At 47.1% G+C, this 21,067-nt stretch overlaps 6 protein-coding genes across 6 annotated transcripts; 4 read left to right on the top strand and 2 right to left on the bottom strand.

The window, feature by feature from the left end:
- Positions 1-1,523: 1,523 nt before the first annotated feature.
- Positions 1,524-5,375, top strand: LACBIDRAFT_250266 (uncharacterized protein; the record flags this gene model as incomplete). The annotated part of the gene is made up of 26 exons (XM_001881351.1): positions 1,524-1,757; positions 1,813-2,035; positions 2,089-2,161; positions 2,211-2,405; positions 2,459-2,529; positions 2,582-2,620; positions 2,671-2,753; positions 2,813-2,836; positions 2,864-2,968; positions 3,016-3,097; positions 3,136-3,182; positions 3,232-3,468; positions 3,520-3,578; positions 3,631-3,697; positions 3,744-3,813; positions 3,915-4,047; positions 4,111-4,118; positions 4,173-4,260; positions 4,310-4,410; positions 4,462-4,574; positions 4,623-4,642; positions 4,696-4,746; positions 4,795-4,813; positions 4,861-4,907; positions 4,956-5,142; positions 5,244-5,375. 26 exons carry the CDS (start codon positions 1,524-1,526, stop codon positions 5,373-5,375), a joined length of 2,508 nt encoding a protein of 835 aa, XP_001881386.1.
- LACBIDRAFT_294436 (uncharacterized protein) lies at positions 5,369-6,141 on the bottom strand (the record flags this gene model as incomplete). The annotated part of the gene is made up of 3 exons (XM_001881165.1): positions 5,369-5,706; positions 5,760-5,864; positions 5,920-6,141. The coding sequence occupies 3 exons, from the start codon at positions 6,139-6,141 to the stop codon at positions 5,557-5,559; spliced, it is 477 nt and encodes a 158-aa protein (XP_001881200.1). The 3' UTR covers positions 5,369-5,556.
- A 495-nt stretch (positions 6,142-6,636) lies between these two features.
- RUVBL16201 (DNA helicase, TBP-interacting protein) lies at positions 6,637-8,387 on the top strand (the record flags this gene model as incomplete). Its single annotated transcript, XM_001881350.1, has 6 exons — positions 6,637-6,819; positions 6,874-7,093; positions 7,148-7,389; positions 7,440-7,906; positions 7,954-8,094; positions 8,153-8,387. 6 exons carry the CDS (start codon positions 6,637-6,639, stop codon positions 8,313-8,315), a joined length of 1,416 nt encoding a protein of 471 aa, XP_001881385.1. The 3' UTR covers positions 8,316-8,387.
- A 139-nt stretch (positions 8,388-8,526) lies between these two features.
- LACBIDRAFT_327438 (uncharacterized protein) lies at positions 8,527-9,179 on the top strand (the record flags this gene model as incomplete). Its single annotated transcript, XM_001881349.1, has 2 exons — positions 8,527-9,072; positions 9,102-9,179. The coding sequence occupies 2 exons, from the start codon at positions 8,527-8,529 to the stop codon at positions 9,177-9,179; spliced, it is 624 nt and encodes a 207-aa protein (XP_001881384.1).
- A 787-nt stretch (positions 9,180-9,966) lies between these two features.
- Positions 9,967-18,582, bottom strand: LACBIDRAFT_294434 (uncharacterized protein; the record flags this gene model as incomplete). Its single annotated transcript, XM_001881164.1, is given in 32 exon segments — positions 9,967-10,309; positions 10,360-11,163; positions 11,214-11,316; positions 11,374-11,393; positions 11,442-11,520; positions 11,568-11,827; positions 11,882-12,276; positions 12,392-12,982; positions 13,040-13,385; positions 13,435-14,021; positions 14,071-14,154; positions 14,205-14,288; positions 14,398-14,434; positions 14,483-14,552; positions 14,601-14,632; positions 14,683-14,702; positions 15,059-15,210; positions 15,233-15,276; positions 15,330-15,372; positions 15,448-15,555; positions 15,911-15,959; positions 16,008-16,344; positions 16,395-16,500; positions 16,520-16,562; positions 16,678-16,705; positions 16,751-16,767; positions 16,819-16,951; positions 17,241-17,245; positions 17,349-17,436; positions 17,493-17,851; positions 17,903-18,348; positions 18,402-18,582. 32 exon segments carry the CDS (start codon positions 18,580-18,582, stop codon positions 10,036-10,038), a joined length of 5,925 nt encoding a protein of 1,974 aa, XP_001881199.1. The 3' UTR covers positions 9,967-10,035.
- A 994-nt stretch (positions 18,583-19,576) lies between these two features.
- LACBIDRAFT_297866 (uncharacterized protein) lies at positions 19,577-20,188 on the top strand (the record flags this gene model as incomplete). Its single annotated transcript, XM_001881348.1, has 2 exons — positions 19,577-20,125; positions 20,180-20,188. 2 exons carry the CDS (start codon positions 19,577-19,579, stop codon positions 20,186-20,188), a joined length of 558 nt encoding a protein of 185 aa, XP_001881383.1.
- Between the last annotated feature and the right edge of the window lie 879 nt (positions 20,189-21,067).

Raw genomic sequence — 21,067 nt, 5'->3', positions numbered from 1 at the left:
CCTCAGCACATGATGGATACCATTCGAGACAGTTGTCGTACCCATGTGCATTCTTATCATTTTTAGCTTTGGGGCACACTTGGCAAGGATTTTAGAGGTTCCTCCATCTCCTGGTCCGAAACGTCCTTACTTGCTCCAAACTCCTGTTATGCACCATATATTCATCTGGCGTGGTCTTCAACGCTGAACAGATCTCGTTCCCGATGATAATAAAATTTACTCGTCCACTCAACGGATCTATCCCAGACACCGCAATCTTTCTGGAGCGCTTGCACTCGAGGATAGGCTTTCCATTCTCTTACCTGTCTTCTGCTCGGATCTCTATACCTCTCCCCACGGATTTATTATAAAACACCGCCATTTTCTGGAGTGACCCATTCTATTGTCTGCAGGGCAACAAAGAGCAAGAATGTCGTCAACAATCAGGTGTGCTACAAAATCGTGCGACACGTCGTACATTGCATATCTGTACAATTGACTACGTTTTCTTCGAGGGCGTGCGGCCAACTCAACTTCAACAAATGCGCACACAAATGCTCAACGGATAACTAAGGTACTTATGTTTTTCCAAGCGGGAAGCCGGGTCAACAAAGCGGGTCTTGTTTTTTGCTGATTGGATTTAAGCAAGAGGGGTGCGCCAAGGTAAGGCACAGGACCTCACATTGAGCATCCACTGCTCCGTTATTGTCTTCAATCGCACAACGCGTGCAACGATAACTCCCAAAACGATGGGCCATCTTCTCGCCAGTCAAAAATTGAACAATAGGACCTTCAGCATAGTTCACGCGCTTACCGAAACATGCAGGTCATGTCCAAGTATAAAACGACAAGTTTTTAGGCCATATCTCCAGGCTTATTAGTACAACTACCGTTCCTTCCTTGCAATCCAACCTTAACATCTCTCCCATCCTCCCGAGTTAACATGGACGCCTTCACATTCTTCGTCGACATCGAGACCACCTTCACCCACCACCAGACTCAGGGTGATTCTATCCCCACCAACGGGGAGTCAGGCGGCAGTGGAAACAACGCCTATTGCGTTATTGCTTGAGACGGTCAATCACACACATAATTCGTCCTTTCATCTCTGTGAGCTGCAACGATTTCTTATTACTCCAACGCAACCGCTTATTTATTTATCTTCTCCATTACAGATCATATTCATTACGACCGCCACAACCATCATGACAATATCATTATTCGTTCATCACATAGCATTTTTACGACCGCGGGGGAAGAGTTTTAGCCATATGGCGGAGACATTAATCTAGCCTTTCGACTTTCATCAATAGTTTTTGTATTGGGCAAGGGACGCAAGAAATTTCAACACTTTTTTTTGAAAAGTTCCATGTTACTAATGCTTAGCGCTTAGCGCTTAGCCGTAACTAAATTTTGACAAGAAGCAGCAACCAGAACCGCGGCACGAATTTACAATCTATAGTCATCTTTTTACGACGTTACCCTGTCTATTTTTATCTGGAAAGGAATCGCGATCACGTGTTACAGACATCTTGAACTAAACGATGTCAAGCTCCAAGCCGACGACTTCAGATAGCGAGTGGAAATATCGACCTGCGTCTCATCAGAGTCGCCCGTGGACCAATCAGTCGCGTCCAACTACTGCCCGTCCCCAAACTGCAGCTTCAACTCGACACGAAGGAAGCTATGTAATTGCCTTGCTCGAGGGCCGTGGTGTCTCGCGTGAAGTGGGAATAGCAGCCCTCGACAAGGATACGGGGAAAGTCATGCTCGTTCAGGTTTTTTTTGACTATTTTCGACATCCTTGACTTCATTCCAACGTAACGCTTCAAGGTGGCTGATTGTCAGACTTACGTGAAGACCCTGCACCAGATGCACCTTCATACTCCGTGTCTGATACTTGTACCCGATACGTTTCTCTCCGCGCCAGATGCTGCGCTGGCGCCGTCTGGAAAGAGATCGGTTTCTACTTCGCTCTTGATCGAGTACATCGGCGAGGAGTTTCCTGGCGTACAGGTGGAGTCTGTAGGGAGAAGGTATTGGAACGATAGTTGTGGTGAGCCTTTCTCTGGTAATAGATCGTATCAGTGAAAGTAACACGTTTTCTAGGTCTCGAATTTATTCTTCAGCTTTGTGTCGAAGACGACGAACGTGCAGGGACGATATTGGCCGTATCTAACAAGTATGTTGCGCATACAGCCACGTTAATGCATTTAAACTTGGAACCCCAGGTATTATACCCTCTCTGCCGCTTGTGCCCTCTTCAAATATGCCGAAAGCGGAATGAATGTCCGCTTTGCAGCGGCCTCTCTTCGAATTCGTTACGTGCCTGTGGATGGCACTATGATGGTCGATCCAGACACTGCACGAAATTTGGAGCTCGTTGGGAACATGACATCTAAAAGGTCACAGCATTCGCTCTTTGGGTCAGCTTCTTTCCATTCAATTGGTCCTCATAGAACTAACGCGGTTCGCGAAGAACTTTGAATCATACGCACACAGCAATGGCTTCGCGGCTGTTGAGAGTCAACATATTATCACCAATCACTGGTAAGATGACCTTTCACAGGACTACGGACATTAAGTCTGACCAATGGATCAGTTCAGCAATCGATTGATGCCCGACTTGATGTCGTTCAAGGTAAACAATTTCTCAACGAAGAAGAAAACAGACATATAGCATAGACGTAGAGTTCATCAACACCGAAGATAGATTCACGAACGTCCGTGACGCCCTGAAAACACTCAACAAAATGGATTTCGACAAGCTCATCGTTTCGGTATGCACGCTCCCATTCACTAAATCGATTTTATCTTATCTTACCTCATGTAGCTCGCATCCTCTGAGACTCGCGCCGTTTCGAACGCGAAACCCGCTGCACAGCGTCTTTCTCAGGTCCTAAATCTGCGCAGCGTAGTCAAGAATCTGCCTCTTTTGAGAAATGCTCTGGCAGGTTCCCGATCGCAACTTTTGGTGATCGTTCATGATGTGTGTCTTTCACTTCTTTTTGTTGAGCCTACGCTGACGTTTTTCAGATGCTAGCGGACGAAAGATTGGACGAGATAGAGGCATTGGTATCAGCAAACTTGAACGACGATTGTGTTCCCGCCAAAGTCAGTTAAAGCTGAAGTGTTTTGATCAAGAAGCTAATGAAGTCCAGGGTGGTGTTGGTGCGGTGAACGCCCGTGTATATGCTGTCAAGGTAAGGTGAACTTTTGAGCAACCTGGTACTCAGCGCTGAAGTGGTATAGGCTAATTGTAATCGACTGCTCGACGTCGCACGAGAGACGTACAAGGAAAATGTTGGGGATATATACCAACTCAGCCGAACGGTTTCGGAAGAACATAGTTTACCACTGACTCTTGTTTATAAAGAATCAGGATTCGTGTTTGCGCTGAAGAAGGCTGACCTCGACGGGGAATTGCCCAAGGGGTTCTTGAATGTGACGTTTACTAAAGGGAGGTGGATGTTCACGAGCATGGAATTGGTGAGTCGCATTCACTTGGTTCGGATGAAATGTTGATCATTTTGAGAGCAGAAAAAAATGAACGCGAGGATGAAGGATGCTTTGGATGAGACGATGTTGCTTAGTGATAAGTGGGCACCGAAGTTCTTTTGTTTTGAGGCTGTGCTAACGTATTTCATTCAGAATAATACAAGACCTCGTCGCGGGGATCGTTGCACTTATTGGAGCCCTGTACAAGGCCTCCGAAGCGGTAAGTTTTGTCCCAAAACTCGGAGTTTGTTTGCGATGCTTTCTAGGTCGCCCTCGTCGATATGCTTTGGTCTTTTGCACATGCATCGATCAGTAAGTGTCATTTCAGAGTCGATCGTTTTCGCACTTTTCATACTTGTTCCAGTGCGAAGTTATGGTTCGAATAATTCTATATCTCGACATTTTCTGTAACATAAACATCCTTACAGTGCGGCCAGAATTCACAGGGACACTGGCCATCAAATCAGGCCGCCACCCGATCATGGAAACGCTTTATCATGCGGGCACCCTTGTTTCGAATGACGTTTATTGCGATGATTCGTCTTCCTTTCAGATTATACAAGGACCGAAGTGCATTCACTTTTTCTACGCGTTTAAACTAAGCCAGTGTTGTTGAGTTTTTGTCTTTTCAAGTATGTCAGGTGCGGATGAATGCCTTGGCTTTCAGTACAATCAGCTAATAACGGTTTTGATAGGGAAAAGCACCTATTTGAGGCAGATCGGCCTCTTGACCGTTATGGCAATGTGTGGATGTTTTGTCCCAGCAGAATATGCTAGTTTTCGGTGCGTGTTCAGTTGGAGAGATGATTCTCGCATCTTTAGACTCTCATAGAATTCATGATGCCATTTTGACGCGTCTCTCGAATGATGACGACATGGAGAAGAATCTGAGCACATTTGCAAGCGAGATGACTACTTCTGCCATGATTCTTGGTTAGTAGTCCGCTTTGCGATGGGCAGCTCGGCTGATGTTTCTTCCTGCAGGGCTTGCTACCCAAAAGTCCCTTGTTTTGGTCGACGAACTGGGTCGAGGAACCTCTCCAAGGGAAGGTGTCGGAATCTCTCATGCCATCGCTGAGGGTTTACTTGAACTCAAGGTAGGTCGCCAGCTTTAATGAGTACTACAAGATGACCATTTTCATTAGTCGTTTGTGTTCTTTGCGACGTGAGTTTTCTATCGAAGCTTGGTGATGGCGTAATAAATTACCCAATTGCAAGACACTTTCACGAAATTACGATAACTTTATCGCGTCGGCCTACAATCGTCAAGTTTGTGATCACTTTGAGCGTTTACCTTTCTTAACTTTTCTGTGATAGCCTTCATCTCTCGGTCCAGGTAACCAGCAAATCTATCAGCGTTTTTTTTTCCTCACGTCAAACAAGCGGGCAAGGCAATCCTCGTCTAATTTTGGATTGACTTTTCAATATAAGTCGGTGTTTCTTCGATTCTTGCGCTACTTTCAGCTCAGAAATCAAAGGATTCGTGACGGCATCTCTGACGAAATTAGCCATTACGGCCTCGAACTCGCCAGGCTTGCGGATCTTCCTGCTGACGTCTTGACCGAGGGTAAGAGGGTTGCCGAACATCTAGCTGCCCTTCAAACAAGACATGAAACGGAGAGCGAAAGCTCCAAAATTGCCCTACGGCGCAAAGCCTTGCTAAGGGTAATTGTCTGCTGCGTTCCATCTGTTCTTGTCGACGACTTCTTGCTCTTGGAGGCGCGCCAACATTGCTCGAAAAAGGCTGATTCTCGACTTTTTCTTAGCTTCGAACTCAGCTTACTCAGGCTTTGGAACATTCTGCTCTCCCGGATCGAGAGTTGCTGGCGTATCTCGGGCGATTTCAAGCTGACATTGCCAAGGCCTTCTTGCCTTCTTATAAGGACTCGTTAGATTAATGAGATGATATTCCTGCGACTATACGATGCAACATTGTAGTGATAGCGGTGGTGTACATACTATGCGTGTGGGTGTGGTATACAATGTGGCTTGCTGTGTGTGTGTCAAAAGTCGAAAATGAGAAGAGACCTCCTGGGCGAAAAAGAGAAAATACGGCTTTTGCCCCGATATAAGTGAGGCTCAGGGTCCCGCGGGGAAACCGGCTTCGCGCAAAAGCTGTCGCACTTGGGGCGTGTCTGGCTTCAACTCCGGCTCCAGGCCAGGACAGAGAACGGTTTTGACAGTCTCGCCTCCAATGATATACTGAACCACATATGAACGGAATACTCCCTGGTGTGAACGGTTAAACGATCGGACTATATGGTAAGATCCAAGTGACAAACCTTGGTTGTATAATGTGTCTTATCTTCCGTTACAATGTAACCCTGACGCCAAGTCGGGACGGGCCTCTTTTTACTAGAGCTAAGCACCCAGACCGGAGAACCGGGCTGAGAGACGAATCAGATGATGCTTGAGAATAAAAAAACGAAAGCAAAAACGTACGCGAGCATACCAATGAAAGGTCTCTTCGAGAGTGTGTGGGTGGACATCTCGGAGAGTATCTATTATATGAGGGTTCACCTCTGGGCAGATCCAATTGCGCATGTCGTCTGCGGTACCCCAGTTGTAGGGTTCCTCTGGAGGAGGTGGGGTCTCGGACCTTTCGCGAGATGGTGAGGCCATAAAATTTTGGGGATTGGTTTCTTTGGAGTTTCGGAGTTTCATAGTAAATAGTAATGTAGAGATGCTAGGAAGTGTGTGTGTGTGGGTCCGCGATGATGAATGAGTGGGCGGTTGGGTGCCATTTTATAGCATTCCGAATAGCCAGCAAGAAACCGTTTCTTCATTCTTGGTGACTCGAGAGGACAAGGCGGGACCCTGAACACGCAGCACATGAGGCCTAGGATCCATCAACCATGACAAGTTGACAATAAGCAGGAAGCTAAGAAAAGGATATTGAGCTTGTTGTGCACATGGTGCTGTCCATAAAGGCCATTTTCCAAAGATGGCGTGGCACAAAGGAATGGAGGCCTTTTGGTTTTGACTTTACGGAATGTAAAGGACGCCATGATGGCCGAAAGATAATCGCAAGTGATGAATTGGAATGAAGGACATTTGAAAAACAAAAGACGGTTGTTCGGGGATGACGAGAACGTTGGCAAGGACGTTGACGATGGCTTTGTTCTCTTTTAGCTTTATTTGTTGTTCTCTGCAAGCGCTATGACCTCCACACCATCAACCTCGACGCGTGTAGCTCACAATGCGCTCCCACCATCCACGCTGTCCGCTGGGAGGTCGCCACAGATCTCGTCACATTCACATATCAAAGGGCTTGGCTTGACACCCGAAGGGTTTGCTACCGTCAGCGGCGCAGGATTCATTGGACAGACCAATGCTCGTGAGGTTCGCAGCTGCCTGCTTTTTTATCTACGGGAATGTAACCTTGCTACATTGTAGGCTTGTGGTGTGGTTGTTGATCTTATAAAATCACGAAAATTCTCGGGACGAGCTTTGTTGCTCGTTGGTGCGCCTGGGACGGGGAAAACTGCTTTGGCGCTTGGTGTTTCTCATGAGCTGGGTACGAAAGTGCCGTTTTGCCCCATGGTTGGGTCAGAGGTGTACAGTGCTGAAGTGAAAAAGACGGAAGTGCTCGCGGAGGCGTTTAGAAGGGCTATAGGTGCGTTACGCGTCTTTGGTGTTGCACTGTGCTTACAATGATTATTGTTGGTAGGCCTCAAAATCAAAGAAACAAAAAACGTCTACGAGGGTGAGATCACGGAACTCACGCCGACGGAGGCTGAGAATCCCTTGAGCGGTTATGGGAAGACCGTTTCGCACGTCGTTGTTGGTCTCAAAACAGTTAAAGGGACGAAACAATTACGATTGGATCCTACCATATACGAGGCTATTCTCAAAGAAAAGGTGGTAGTCGGAGATGTGATCTACATTGAACAGCAGACTGGTGCCGTAAAGGTATGTCAGGAGGTTTGTGGTGACAACCTATTCTTACGCGTGTCAATCAGCGTGTGGGGCGTTCAGACGCGTATGCTTCCTCATACGACCTTGAAGCAGAGACATACGTACCCCTACCAAAAGGCGACGTTCACAAGCTCAAGGAGCTCGTGCAGATCGTCACCTTAGGTGACCTTGACGCCGCCAACGCACGGCCTCAAGGCGGCCAAGATATCATGAGCGTCATGGGCTCCCTCGTCAAGTCTGGGCGCACAGAGGTCACCGAAAAACTACGAAGGGAGGTCAACAAGGTCGTCCAAGGATACGTCGAGCAAGGCGTTGCGGAGGTGGTGCCTGGGGTTGTGTTTATTGATGAAGTGCACATGTTGGATATTGAGTGCTTTACGTATCTGAATGCGTTGCTTGAGAGTCCGATGGCGCCGACGGTGGTTTTGGCTACGAATCGCGGGCAGGCGCTTGTGAGAGGAACGGTGGATATTGTTTCGCCCCATGGAATACCCGTCGATCTTCTTGATAGGTATTTACACCGTCTTCATGTTTGTTACGGTGGTTGACGCAGCTTAGGTGCATGATCGTCAAGACGGACGGGTATACACGCGATCAGATCGGCAAAGTTGTTCAACTACGCGCTACGGTTGAGGGACTGAAACTTGGCGAAGGCGTTGTTGACCGGTTAGCGGCCGAGGGGGAGAAGAGTTCCCTAAGGTATGCATATTGGAGCTTCTTTGTATTTTGCCCCGTGCTTATTGGTTTTTGGTTCTAGATATGCATTACAGCTGCTTACACCTGCGTCGATATTGGCGCAGTTGGGTGGTAGAACACAGATTGAGCCGGAGGATATTGGGGAGATGAGAGAGTTGTTTTTGGACGCGAAGACAAGTGCGAGTAGTCTTGCAGAGAGTGGAGAGTTTAACAACATTGTATAGTGGTAGCGCTGGGCCGTGTCGGTCCGGTTGAAATAGATTACAATTTTTTTCTGGTTACAACCATATGCATTCAGCGGGGGATCTGTTCTTCCTTGAGCCCTTGGCCCACCGCCGAGCAAATTTTGGGTTCAAGATTAATGAACCATGGTCGTCAATCTGACTATTTAGTGCCTGGGTGGTGAGCTTCATCGTGCCCCAAACAATTTGCGAAATGGCCCCAACCTTGTTGGCTGGAACGAATAGGAGCAACCCCTTGGACTATGCGTTTGTCCCCAACTACTCCCGCATGCCAGCGCGCTGGGAAAGTATAAACGATGACCGGATCCTCATCTTCACGGACGGGGCAGCGCCCAATAATGGACGACCTGGTGTACGCGCAGGCTGCGGCGTTGTGACTGGCCCTTCGCTCGACTCTCGTCACTTGTTCCGACTGGAACCTGATGTTTCTCATCAATTGACTAGCAATCGCGCAGAGTTACGTGCCGTTGAAGCTGCAATCGAATTTGATTGGAAAATGGAGGGTATAAAGACGATCGTCATCGCAACAGACTCGGAGTATGTGGCGGAAGGTGCTACATTGTGGATAAGGGTATGGCGAGATTGGAGCGGTCGGTGGGTCGTACAGAAGGCAAATATGGATTTGTGGGACCGCCTGATGAAGGCGATAGAAGACAAGGAAAGGGAGGGAATTCGTGTTGAGTTCTACCTGATTGACAGGGTATGGAATCTGGCGGATCGCTACGCCAAAGCAGCAGCAGTGAGTCTTTTTATTCTTGGTATGTTCAGAAACGGTTACACTTCACTTCTGCAGGATTACTAGAAGAATCTCCCGCGATTAGTGCCAGCGAGATTTACCCCAAGTGAGAAGTGCTTGGTGACGCCTTCTAGTTGAATGACACATGCTACGGGGTTGACATTGTGCACCCCAGTGACCACTACCCGAAAACTTCACTCATTCATATGAACTACTTGTGCCTGAAAGTTGCATCTTCAACAAACTCATCGTCATCCACAACGCCATGCAACGATTTCATCGGTCTTGTTGTGAGGACATCTTGACACTTTCAAATCCAGCAACTTTGCAGCTTTCATGCCACAACCCTGAAGATAAATTTTGACTTTCGACGGCTGAAATGTGCATCAAGCCTACTCCTGACCACGCTAGCTAAGATGGACAGGACTAGAAAACATGCTACGCATCATGCACGCAATACATTTTGGTTACAAACACTGCCAGTGTTTTCATTGGCCCAGGCCCGACCGGGGTCAAGGAAAGGAATTCAAGTCAAGAGTGTCTCTGCACATGGATTTCTGGGATAGGCTCATGACCGCGATTGAAGCTTGGCAAGCTGAAGAATTTCTTGTCATGTTCTATGCGATTCGAGGTGATCTGAATCGTGCTGACCGTTATGCAAAACAAGCAGGTGTGAGTGTCACCAGTTCTTGAACGTTGTTGGTCAAAGATTTAGGTGACATAGAATTATCAGGACTTAGGGCCAATGTCCTTTATTGAGAGGAAGTCTGCCGCTTTCCGAAGTAAACCTGTCCTTCCGCGAAGATTATCAGTAGCCGTGAGGAAACACGATCAGTTGTATGTATCACGGGAGTCTCAAGTAATGACACGCGCGTTGGGGTGTCATTGCGAGTTTTTGGGAAGATATTTGAGATGTGTAAACGTTCAAAAATACAAGATTCATAGTAGTGATGAATGATATCGATCTTACGCATAGTCAAGGTGCATCAAATCCTCGTCATCCAAATTCAACTGGGGCTTCTTCTCTTTCTTCGCACTCTTCCGTACTGGTTCCCTCATACTCTTGTAGGCTATGTCAAGATAGAGTTGAGGATCTTCGGACCCTTTGAACGGGAATGTTCGAAGGAGGTTCACCGCTTGGCTGATGTGGACTTTTAAACTTGTCAGGTCGTGGCGGCGATGAACCTCTGCAGTGGGTTCGAGTGTCTTCAGCATTCGCTTTACTCCTTTGTGTGCATTGCTAAAGAAATGTCAAGTAAAATTCACTAATCATGGAGGAAGTTGGCTCACACGATCAGTGTTAGCTGGGAGTTTAGGTCATCCCATGCTTCGTTTTTTATGTCCCCGCCTCGAAGCAGTTTCTTCGTTTCCTCTTTTTTAGCGAGAACAGCTACTTGGGCAGCATCCAGACATGCTAGGACATGCGGGAGCGGACCTAGGAAGTAGAACTTATATCGAGACCTCTCCCATTTGTCCTTCTTGACCACGTCCAGGCATATGGCAAAAAAATGGCGGCAACGACCAGACAGCCTGTCCTCTTCTCTCTCCTTTTGCCTGGTAAGGCAGCGACGGAATGCTCGTTGGAGGATGCATGCAGCATGAAGCTCTTCTACTTGTTGCGAAATATCCTCAATGACAATGCTGTGGTCCGTTTCATACTCTGTAGGGTGTTCGTGAATGCCGTAAATAGGATCAGCGATATCGTCTTCGCGTCCTTCGTTTAGCGGCTCCGAGACGAGTTTGTAACCAAGATTGAGGGGGTCCGCGTCATGCTCTGTAGGATCTTCGTGAACATCGTTGTCGACAGGATCAGAGATATCATCTTTGCTTCCTTCGTTTAGCGGCTCTGAGACGACGTCCGAGGTAAGTTCTTGACTTTCAGATATGGAAAGAGGGACTTCGAATCCAGATTGCAGGAGGGCCGGGATATCTTCCACAACCGAGTATACAATCCTACGCAAGCCTCGATGCTCCTGTATGGGGAGAGCGATCCGAGCTGCGTGCTGAAGATTGACCATTTCATCCAACGCTAACCCTTGCATCGACTCCCTAACAGCAGATGAAATTTCCCACCAGTCACGCGCGCCGACATATCTAACGTGGATGAGAGATTAAAGGGTGATGAAAACACTGGCATCAATCACCTTTTGTAGAGGGGGGAGAATGGGGGCTGGCCAAATCCATGCATTGCGTTTGAAACCCTCCAAATCTGGCTTCTGAAGGCCATGACCCTAATATTATAGCCCACTGGGACAAGGCAATTAAGTTCCGATGGGTAAAGTGAACTTGAGATTCTGAACTCACGAAGTACCAAGACACGATAACTAAGATTCGGTTAGATGAAGTTCCAAGGCGGTTTAAGAGGAACGCACAGTCGGGCGATGAACATATTGCGAATGGGGAGTTCTTCTTTTGTTAATGGTCGTAATTCAGGCCCAAATAACAGGTGTTCTGTTTTAGGAAATCAGTTAGAGGTAGAACGTTGAACTTCGACATACCGGAACCAATTGCCGTATAAATATATTTTATGAAATCCCCCAGGATAGGAGGAAACAGCCAAAAGTTGATTGTCTTATCAGCGGCTTCACCTAGGCTAAAGTTGGCTAGAGCCTTGGAAAGCCAGCTGCAAGGGAGAGTGACGTCGTGCAAACCCCCTGTTCCTTGGACACGATTGGCAACAATCGCTAAAGTACAGAGATGTTCGATGTAGGTGCAAAGAACACCAATCTCTACAGGCAGTCGGTTTTGCATAATTTGCCTGGATTTGAATAAAAATTCTGATTTACAAAAGCTAGAGTGTAACAGTACTGACTTGATGAACAAAGTGCCCACGAGAACACTCCAGGGTTTGCTATTTTGATAGGAGGACAAAAGGTCCAACAATGAATTATAGTCTTTAGGTTTTCGAAGGTACTGTGGCGGGATTAACTTCGAGCGATACAAGTAAAATTGCGCTTCTTTCCCGTTGAGGGTCAAACTCAAGTCTGTAGTCTGCATGACTTGGGTCAGCAACTGGGTCTCCATATGCGATGAAAATTCAAGATTATCTGCCAATTCGCGAATCCAGGCAATGATGATCTGGAACCCTGCTTCAAAGCCGCCGGAAAGCTCTTGCTTTAAGCTGCTTATTGTTCCAAACTTGTAAGCCGGGGGATCATCGAGCAGTGCATCATACAGTTTACCGATCCAAAATCTTGGAAAAAAGAACTATTAGGAACCATCAGTCCAGGACCAAATGTGAATGCTCATACGCTCGTTGTGAGTTGCGCAACGCGGAGGAGTAGTTAATACCATTGCGGTTTATTGTCTGATAAATCAGTACTTGATAGATATGCGCCTGAATCCAGGTATTGTACCAAACGTGGTTCGGCTCGATGTGGTCCTCTGTGCACTGATCCGATTTGACACAGTTCCCCAGCACATGTAGTGGGCAGGGAAAAAGGGCTTTTGCTCTGCGGAACATCTCATTTTGACTGGTAACTCGTTCTAGCAGGCGCTCGGAAAGTGCGTTGCGAACAATGCGAAGCAATTTTTTGATTAAGACGATGGCATCTCTTGAACCTTCCATGGTAGACGCTGTAGCAGAAGTAGCCTTTTTATGCAAGAAAGTCCCATGCGGGACCACGAAAGCAGCATGGCCATGGGGCCGGAGTCCGAACATTTTCCAAATATGACCATTAGTGCGCGGGTCCGCATAGAATGCCATATCATGAAGTTGTTGAACATAAAGGGAAAATGGCCGCAGGGTAGTTGTTAACGAAACAAGGTCCATGTTTTGCCATGCCTGGGGTTCTGAGAAGTGATAATCGAGGGAAAGCAACGCAGCGGACATATTTTGTCGCTCAAAAAATGCATCAGCAAGGGAGACTAGATTCTTGAATGTTCGGGAGGAGATCGCTTTGAACAACTCCATCTATAATGAGTAGGCTGAGTATTGAATAGATCCATATTGAGCATAATTGCAATGTACCTCGTCGTGTTCGTTTGGGCTGAGCAAAGATGGGTCTATTGAATCAGCATAGCGGAACAATTTGACGACAACGTCAGTCGAAGATTTTTTACTCCCCAGGGAAAATTCCCGCCACAAGCCTTGCAGGATGCAGTGGATGACCCGTTGTGTGTATTGGCTTGGGTCACCTTTATCCTCAAGGAACAACTCCAGTGCTTCAATTATGTGACCTTCCAACAAGTGGAGCTCGGCTGCGTCAGCCACTCGTCCGAGGGACACCAAAAGTTCTACTTGTGCTTCATAGAAGTTTCGTTCGCTAAGGTATTCAAGCTCTTCCTCTATTGAGTCAAACAATTTGTGTGCTTTCCTGGTGTGTATATTGGGTTACCGGTGTAAAAAGAGATGGGATGACATACTCGAATTCCTTCACGGTAAAATATTTCAGACGCGCTGCTTCCTTGATTTGTTTGACAACACTTTTCTCAACCTTCTCTGGATGCTTGGTGATGACGTCGATTGCTTCATCAAACATTGCTGCTTTTCTGAACAGCTGCGCTGCATTTGTGAAACACTTGGCAAGCAGATAGGCCCTAGCAGCCTCTGGAAGGTAAGTTAAAGCACCATGGGGACCGTCGCCTGCGTTCTCAAAACATTCAGCAGCGGCACGATAATAATCTTCTGGTGCGTGGATTGCTTCCTTAGCACAAGAGAGAAACGCCCTTGACGCCTTTGCAAAAGCTTTCATGCGGTGTTCAAAAACGGCTCGAGGGGGTCCAGTTGAACGGCTTCGGGCGATTTCGCGCAACTCGTACGCATTCGCTACATCAGCAGCATGGTGGAGTAATCCTTTCTTATAGGCATACCGAGCTTGTGCAAATTGTTCCTGATCGAAGAAGTCCTTTGCCCTTATTTCCCAATCCTCGGGAGTAGATTCTACTGCGAGATCGGTGAAACGGAACTCAGAAACAGAGTCATTGACAAGATCATGGCATGTCCAAAACACCTGTATAGACTGTTAACATCCTCAGGCTGTATCGATGCAGAACACACACCTTCATTGGATCAGCTTTCGAGGATGAATCTACTATCCACAGATTGTTACGGGCCCTCGTAATTGCAACGTACAAAAATTTCAGCTAGAAGAAGTGAGTAATACACAATTTAGGAATCATCTAAGACACCTTACTTCTGAACAAATAGGTGCATGTCTCATTTCGTCGAAATCGGGGACAGGCACACTGACATCGACAGCGTTGAGGATGACTCGCCACTGCAACACATCAAGGTTCGAGTCATGAAAAAAGTTATAGAGAACAACCTGGGGATTGCAAGATTGTCTAGACATTCAGTATCTCCGAGAATCCGATACGGCGACTTACATCATTAAATTCCAGGCCTTTGCTTTCATAGAGGGTCCTGGGGAGCGTCATTTGCCAAAACTGCATGGCGTACAAAGTTGCTTACAGAATTATGCCAATTGACCCAACCTGACTACGAAGACGCTCTCGGGCCACCTCGTCCCGTACCAGGACGCCTAAAAAGGTTGAACAAGACAAGAAGCTGCGAGTAAGTTGAAACAAACATTGGTGTGCTCCAAGTTCGATCTCAGCTTCGCTGAACAAAGATAAATTGATCTCATCACGTATACGAGGCATTCGACTTACCTTGTTTCTTGGAATGATCGCTGCTGATGAGTGTTAGAGATTAAACGAGATGGTAGCGGATTGAACAAACATGACGAGGCGTATTAATGATTTCGCTGCTGAAAAACGTAGGCTTAGCACCATCCACTATTCCCCTTTCAGGAGATAGAATGTCGATAGAGTAAGGCCAAAATTGCGAGATCAAGTCAATCAACGAATGGGCACAATTTACGATGCCTCCATGAGATCTGTAGTTGACAGACAATTGAAATGTCCTCGGGGGTTCTTGAATTAAATGCTGGCTCTCTGACGAAGATTCTCGTTGTTTCTAACGTACATTTTTTGTGAAGGAATCGTGAGACATGAAAAATCATACTCAAAGCAAATTGGAACGAACCTCCACTCGGTAAAGAAATGCCTTGAGATCATTGATTCGAAAAGAACTTCCAATGGATATCGCTTGTGCAGTGTCTCCGGCCCAGAACAAGCCGTTGGGATTACGACAAAGCGATCTTAACACTGTGGTGGATTGCTGAGGCTGGGAAGACTCTTAAAAAAGAATAAATATTACGCAGAGCATCAACGAGAAGATTGTCCTGGGCTTCGTCGACGTATCTAGGTGAAGACGGTCACCAAATAGCACAGAGCAAAAGGTGTACAAGACACACAAACGGTCCAACTTCCTGCCGGGAACACCATACTGGCTCAAACCTGCAATGATTGTGTGAGTTCTGGGCACAGAGACGTGGTCAAAGGAGTCCGATCATTTGAAGTACCACCCCAAACCTTTCGGCCGCATCGTAATCACCCAGGATGGCCTTTTTCCGACAGTAGTGAAGAAAGATGTCGTAGATAGTTGCTCGTTGTTGTGCGAACGTTGGCTGAGTTCGGCAGCTGAGGTGTTCATAGGAAGTTCGATCCATAAACCCACGATCAGTGGAGACTGTTTCTTCAGAACCACAGATGACGCCTACAACTCAACTGAACTCTTACGACAGGCACCAGCGAGGGTATTGCGCACCCATGATCTCATTGAACACCAAGGCCGAATCTTGACCGGATAAACGAGAGACAGCACGGGTAAGTGTGTTAGTAACATACCTAACCCCTTCGTTAACGATTGGGGGAAGTGAGACCAATACTCCGATTTGAACCTTTGGTAAGTTATTCTCTCCCTTGAACGTAAAATTTTCCTGCCTGGGCTGCTGTTTTGTATTTGGATGGGCGGAATGAGAACCTCAGACTTTACCGTCGTTGTTGTATTGCTCAATTTGACTGGTTTCGAGCATTGAGCATAACTACATTGACAGTCAGGAAGGATAGAACCATATGCAATTATTCCATACCTGATCAAAGGTGATGAAGAGAGGAAAATGGCGATCCTCCAAGTCACTATACTTAGATGGCAAGTCACTGCGCCAATCGGGTATATCATTCCATGCCACAAGATGACGTTGTGGTCGGATTTGAATTTGTCTCGACTTTGCAAGCAGTTTCAGTTCCTGTGGCGAGCATGACCCAGTCGCGAGCGAATTCGATAATTTCTCGAAGTAGTCTCCGACTTTTGTGGCTAGAAGACGAGATTTAGTTACAAATACTTGCCTTGGTTTGATTGCGCCTTCTGTGCTTGATTGATATGCTCTCTCGACCCATAACATCTTGAAGAGCATTGTTGTGGTTTTTCTAAAAGGGCAGTTGAACAGAAGGCAAATGACGATGACAGGATGACCAACCCGGTACCGCTACGACCGAGGACATAGCACGAGAAGGGATACTCAATGACAGCCCTTTCGCGAGGCCTGTTTTCGTACTCGTTCAGCTGTTGGGCCACTATGGAGGCTACTTTAGACAGACGTACGAGACTTCAAATGGGAAAGACACATCGAGATCCGCAAGCATGCCTGTTAATTGGTAGGTTACAAAAGCTGGCCTGAAGTGACATGCTCACTGAAGAGCAGCTCCTGTTTGTTGGTGAATACTTTAGTTCTCTTTGTGTGACAAAAGCCCTAGACTTACCTTGGAGAACGTGATGAATTTCTCAAGACTACTTTGGTGAGGATATGAGGGACAGGGTAAGATATGTTCTTACACGAAAGTGGAATGCACCTAAGGTAGCCCGTGAGATTATAGCTTGTTACAATGCCCAATAAGCCACACCTGGCTTAATTCATCCGGAGGCAGGTCTGGCACGCTGACATCATGTGTCGCTTCTGCGTCTTCCGATAACGGCCAGGAGGCTGGTGAGTATACATTGTCCCCGGCTACATGTGGTCTTCTCCTATATTTGCACCTGCAAAGGGTATCAAGCAGCGACAAATGTAGTCAGGTGCAAGTATAAACCTAGATTGGTACGTTTTCCCCTTATTGTTGAGTAGACGACTCAAGGAGTCCCATGGATGCTTGTTCAATTGTGCATGAGTAAAAATCCCCCAAATCTTCAAGACTAAGTGGGAGAGGGAAGGTGAGATTGGGATGAGACTTGCGAACATAGTTTCACCTTGTTGCTCGGTCTGACGATGGCGAATAACAGGCAGTATAAGTATTTAGCCCATTGTCGTTATCTCAACATACCTCCTCACTGCTGCTGGGAACACATACACAATCAATTTGATACTGTGGAAGAATGGTTGGAGCAGGAATATTTTTCCTCAATGGAGGTTCCTTACCACAAGTCTGAGGTCTCGTACCATCTTTGCCTCGAATATCGGTACTTGTGTAGTTGGACCGCTCAATCTCTTCTGGTTGTCGTCGGAAAATCGGCCATTCGACAATTCTCTGTACGAATGGTCAGATTAGCTAAGATCGACTGAGCCTATTCATGCAGGACCAACCTAATTTTTTTGACAATGATCTCAAAGATCTTCTTGTCTTTTCGGCGAAATTGACGGAGATGACTGTCAGCTGCTGTCGAAATGTAAACAACCCATTCACCGAATCCCACCACGCTGTCAAAGTAACGAGCGCTACAGTGGAGGGTTAGTGGAGTCGTTTGACGGACAGGCGAGGGAGCGAACGTTTTCAGAGATTGTAGATAGGCAGAGTCCGTGACGGCAATCTTAGCCGAAATCGAAACGTCACGGGAAGTAGCTAGGTCTGTGACAGTATTCAGCGCTGGTAATTGCTCTTTGGGGATGAGGGCCTCTTTCAGATGTTGGGATATAGCTGGCAAAGAAATGTTCTCAAGATAAATCTATATTGGTGATTAGCCAGGACCGTATGAGAAGATTTCAGAAAGGCTTACTTCAAGAATAGTTTTGAGATGAACGAGTAAGTGGGATGTGGTGTGGTCTCTTTCCTGAGAGGTATTGGGAATGGTCAATGCGAGGGCGGCAAGGGGCTCAGGGTCAACGATGATCTGTCTTATTGCAGCCTTTTCTCCATCCTTGCTTCTCCATCGGCTTTTCGACCTGCCCTCCGAGGATATGGACAACTCCTTGGCTTCCTTATGTTGTCCCTCATCCACGAAGGACATCGCGAAAAGATCGTGTAAGGCCGCTGGCGCATGCCTCACAGTCGTATGAAATTCCCTCATGAGGTCTAGAATCTCTTGGGAGAATGAAACCGGAGGAAATACGAAGAAAGTAGCAAGCTTCAACAGAAGCTGGCAAGTCACTGATGAGATGAAGGATGTGGGCGATGTTGGGAATTTCTCGAGTAACCATGTTTTGACCGAAAGTATACTCAGATCTGTTGATTTTGGTGAGTCCTAACCAGAGGAGGATGGAAGACCGAGAACTTACCTGATAGTACAAGTTCGACGAGGAACGGTGCCTGGAGCAGCTCATCAAGAACATGTTCATAGTTCTGTTCAGTAAAGATGGATTGTAATTCAAAAAGCGCGTTTTGTACATCCTCGACGGACGTGATGTTGTCTGGGGAAAAAAGATCGGTTCTGAAACTCTTCATGCGTGGAGCACTCATTGTGAATACGGGTGGAAAGCCTAGATAGCTAGCTGGAGTTATATGGGAAAAAACGATTGTAGGCGTATAAGCTGCGCAGTAACGAGGCAGGTGGCATGACCCTTGGCACCACTATTGTGGCGCAGGAAAGAAGACTTTTGGCGATTTGCTTCTTGAGTTGCTTTGAGACGGGGGGTTGTCTTTCCCACTGCCCAGAGTTGAACGGAAGAACCAACGAAAGAAGCATCGAATAAATTGTCTGGGCTATTTCCTCTCACAAAAGAACGGTCAATGCTGGGTCAACTTGTCAAGGGATTGGAGTCGCCGAGGTTAGGCGCTTGGTTGCGGCCCGATCGTGGCGGAACCAATCGAAACATTCACGATTCGTTGAGCTTACTCGTATCACAGAGAAGTGGTAGATTTCTTTCGGGAAGTCATTCAAATTACTGGACGTGTTGTCGCGTTGCGAGATTGACCAACATATCCGAAGATGGCCTTGTAGAAAACAATTTCAGTCCAGTGAAATTGAGAAACAAAGGATCTTTACCATAAATATTCAAGTCGTATGTATTCACCAAAAGTATATGAGTCCGTACGTTGGGGTAATACCCGCTACAGAGGCGTGAAGTTTGAAAAGGTTGTCGGTGACATTGACATGCCAGGAAGCTTGATCTACACAGCCACCCACCGGTTGCCCACTGGTTTCTCTCATTCACCCTTAACCTCGAGTACAATTTGTATTCTAATATTAGCCCGTTCTATCATGCCCCGCCGCACTACGACTTCCTCATCGAGGTTGAAATGGCTTACACTTTCTTCCCAGTGGTTCAAACAACCCCCATCGTTCATGCATCATGATTCAGTGCGGGATTTGTTTTTCCCTAAAACCTTTGACCCACCGCCGACGATGCCTCCGATTCAAAATTTTGGGTTCAAGAGTGAACCGTCATGGCCGTCAATTTGACTATTTAATGCCTGGGTGGTGAGCTTCACCGTGCCTCAAACAATTTGCGAAATGGCCCCAACCTTGTTGGCTGGAACAGATAGGAGCAACCCCTTGGACTATGCGTTTGCCCCCAACTACTCCCGCAAGCCACCGCGCTGGGAGAGTACAAACGATAACCGGAGGATCCTCATCTTCGCCGACGGCGCAGCGCCTAATAATGGACGACCTGATGTACGCGCGGGCTGCGGCGTTGCGGCTGGCCCTTCGCCCATCTCTTGTTGCTCGTTCCGACTGGAGCCTGATGCTTTTCATCAATTGACTAACAATCGCGCAGAATTACGCGCCGTTGAAGGTGCAATCAAACTTGATTGGAAAAAGGAGGGTATAGAGACGATCGTCATCGCAACCGACTCGGAGTATGTGGCGGAAGGCGCCACAGTGTATATAAGGGTATGGCGAAGTCGGAGCAGTCGGTGGGTCGTACAGAGGGCAAATATGGATTTGTGGGACCGTTTGATGAAGGTGATAGAAGACAAGGAAAGGGAGGGAATTCGTGTTGAGTTCTACCTGATTGACAGGAAATGGAATCAGGCGGATCGCTACGCCAAAGCAGCAGCAGTGAGCTTTTTTACCCTTGGTATGTTCAGAAACGGTTACACTTCACTTCTGTAGGATTACTAGAAGAATCTCTCGCGAATACTGCCAGCGAGATTCACCCCAAGTGAGAGGTGCTTGGAGACGCCTTTTAGTTGAATGACAAATGCTGCTACGGGGTCGACATTGTGCTCCCCAGTGTCGACCACTACCTGAAAACTTCAATCGTTCATATGAACTACTTGTCCCTCAAAGTTGCATCTTCAACAAACTCATCCTCATCCACAACGCTATGCAACGCTTTCACCGGTCTTGTCGTGAGGACACCTTGACACTTTCAAATCCAGCAGCTTTGCCACAGCGCTGAAGATAAATTTTGACTTTCGACGGCCGAAATGTGCACCAAGCCCACTCCTGACCTCGCTAGCTAAGATGGACAGGACTAGAAAAAACACCACGCATCATGCATGCAATACATTCTCGTTACAACCACTGCCAGTGTTTTCATTGGCCCAGACTTAACCGGGGGGTCGAGGAAAGGGAGTCAAGTCGAGATAGTCTCTGCACAGACTTTGTTTCCTCGACTGTAAGCATCAATTGTCATGTCGTGCAAATTTTTTCCGCGCTCAGGTCACGAGGATCCTCTTTCTCTGTTCCAAGTCAAAAAAATTGCATCCTCGACGCCACGCTCAGAAATCGAAAACATTTGCGAGCATGAGGAACATTCTGAACACCTCGTCCTCGTTTTTACAGACGGAGCAGCTAGCAACAATGGCGGATACGCTGTCGTCACCGGTCCTGTATTTGGATTTGGGCGGGACGAATATCAATATCGCTACGGTTAGAGACTTCTCCTTCGCACAACCTTACATCAAATCGCGCAGAGTTACGCGCTGCGGTGGCTGCGCTAGTTGAGACGGACTGGAAGGCTGAAAATCTCGAGGGATTGTTATAGCCACTGACGAA

This window comes from Laccaria bicolor, genomic scaffold (assembly GCF_000143565.1).
Source record: "Laccaria bicolor S238N-H82 LACBIscaffold_12 genomic scaffold, whole genome shotgun sequence".
Classification (NCBI taxonomy): Eukaryota; Fungi; Basidiomycota; class Agaricomycetes; order Agaricales; family Hydnangiaceae; genus Laccaria; species Laccaria bicolor.
This window is presented reverse-complemented; position numbering and strand designations above follow the sequence as displayed.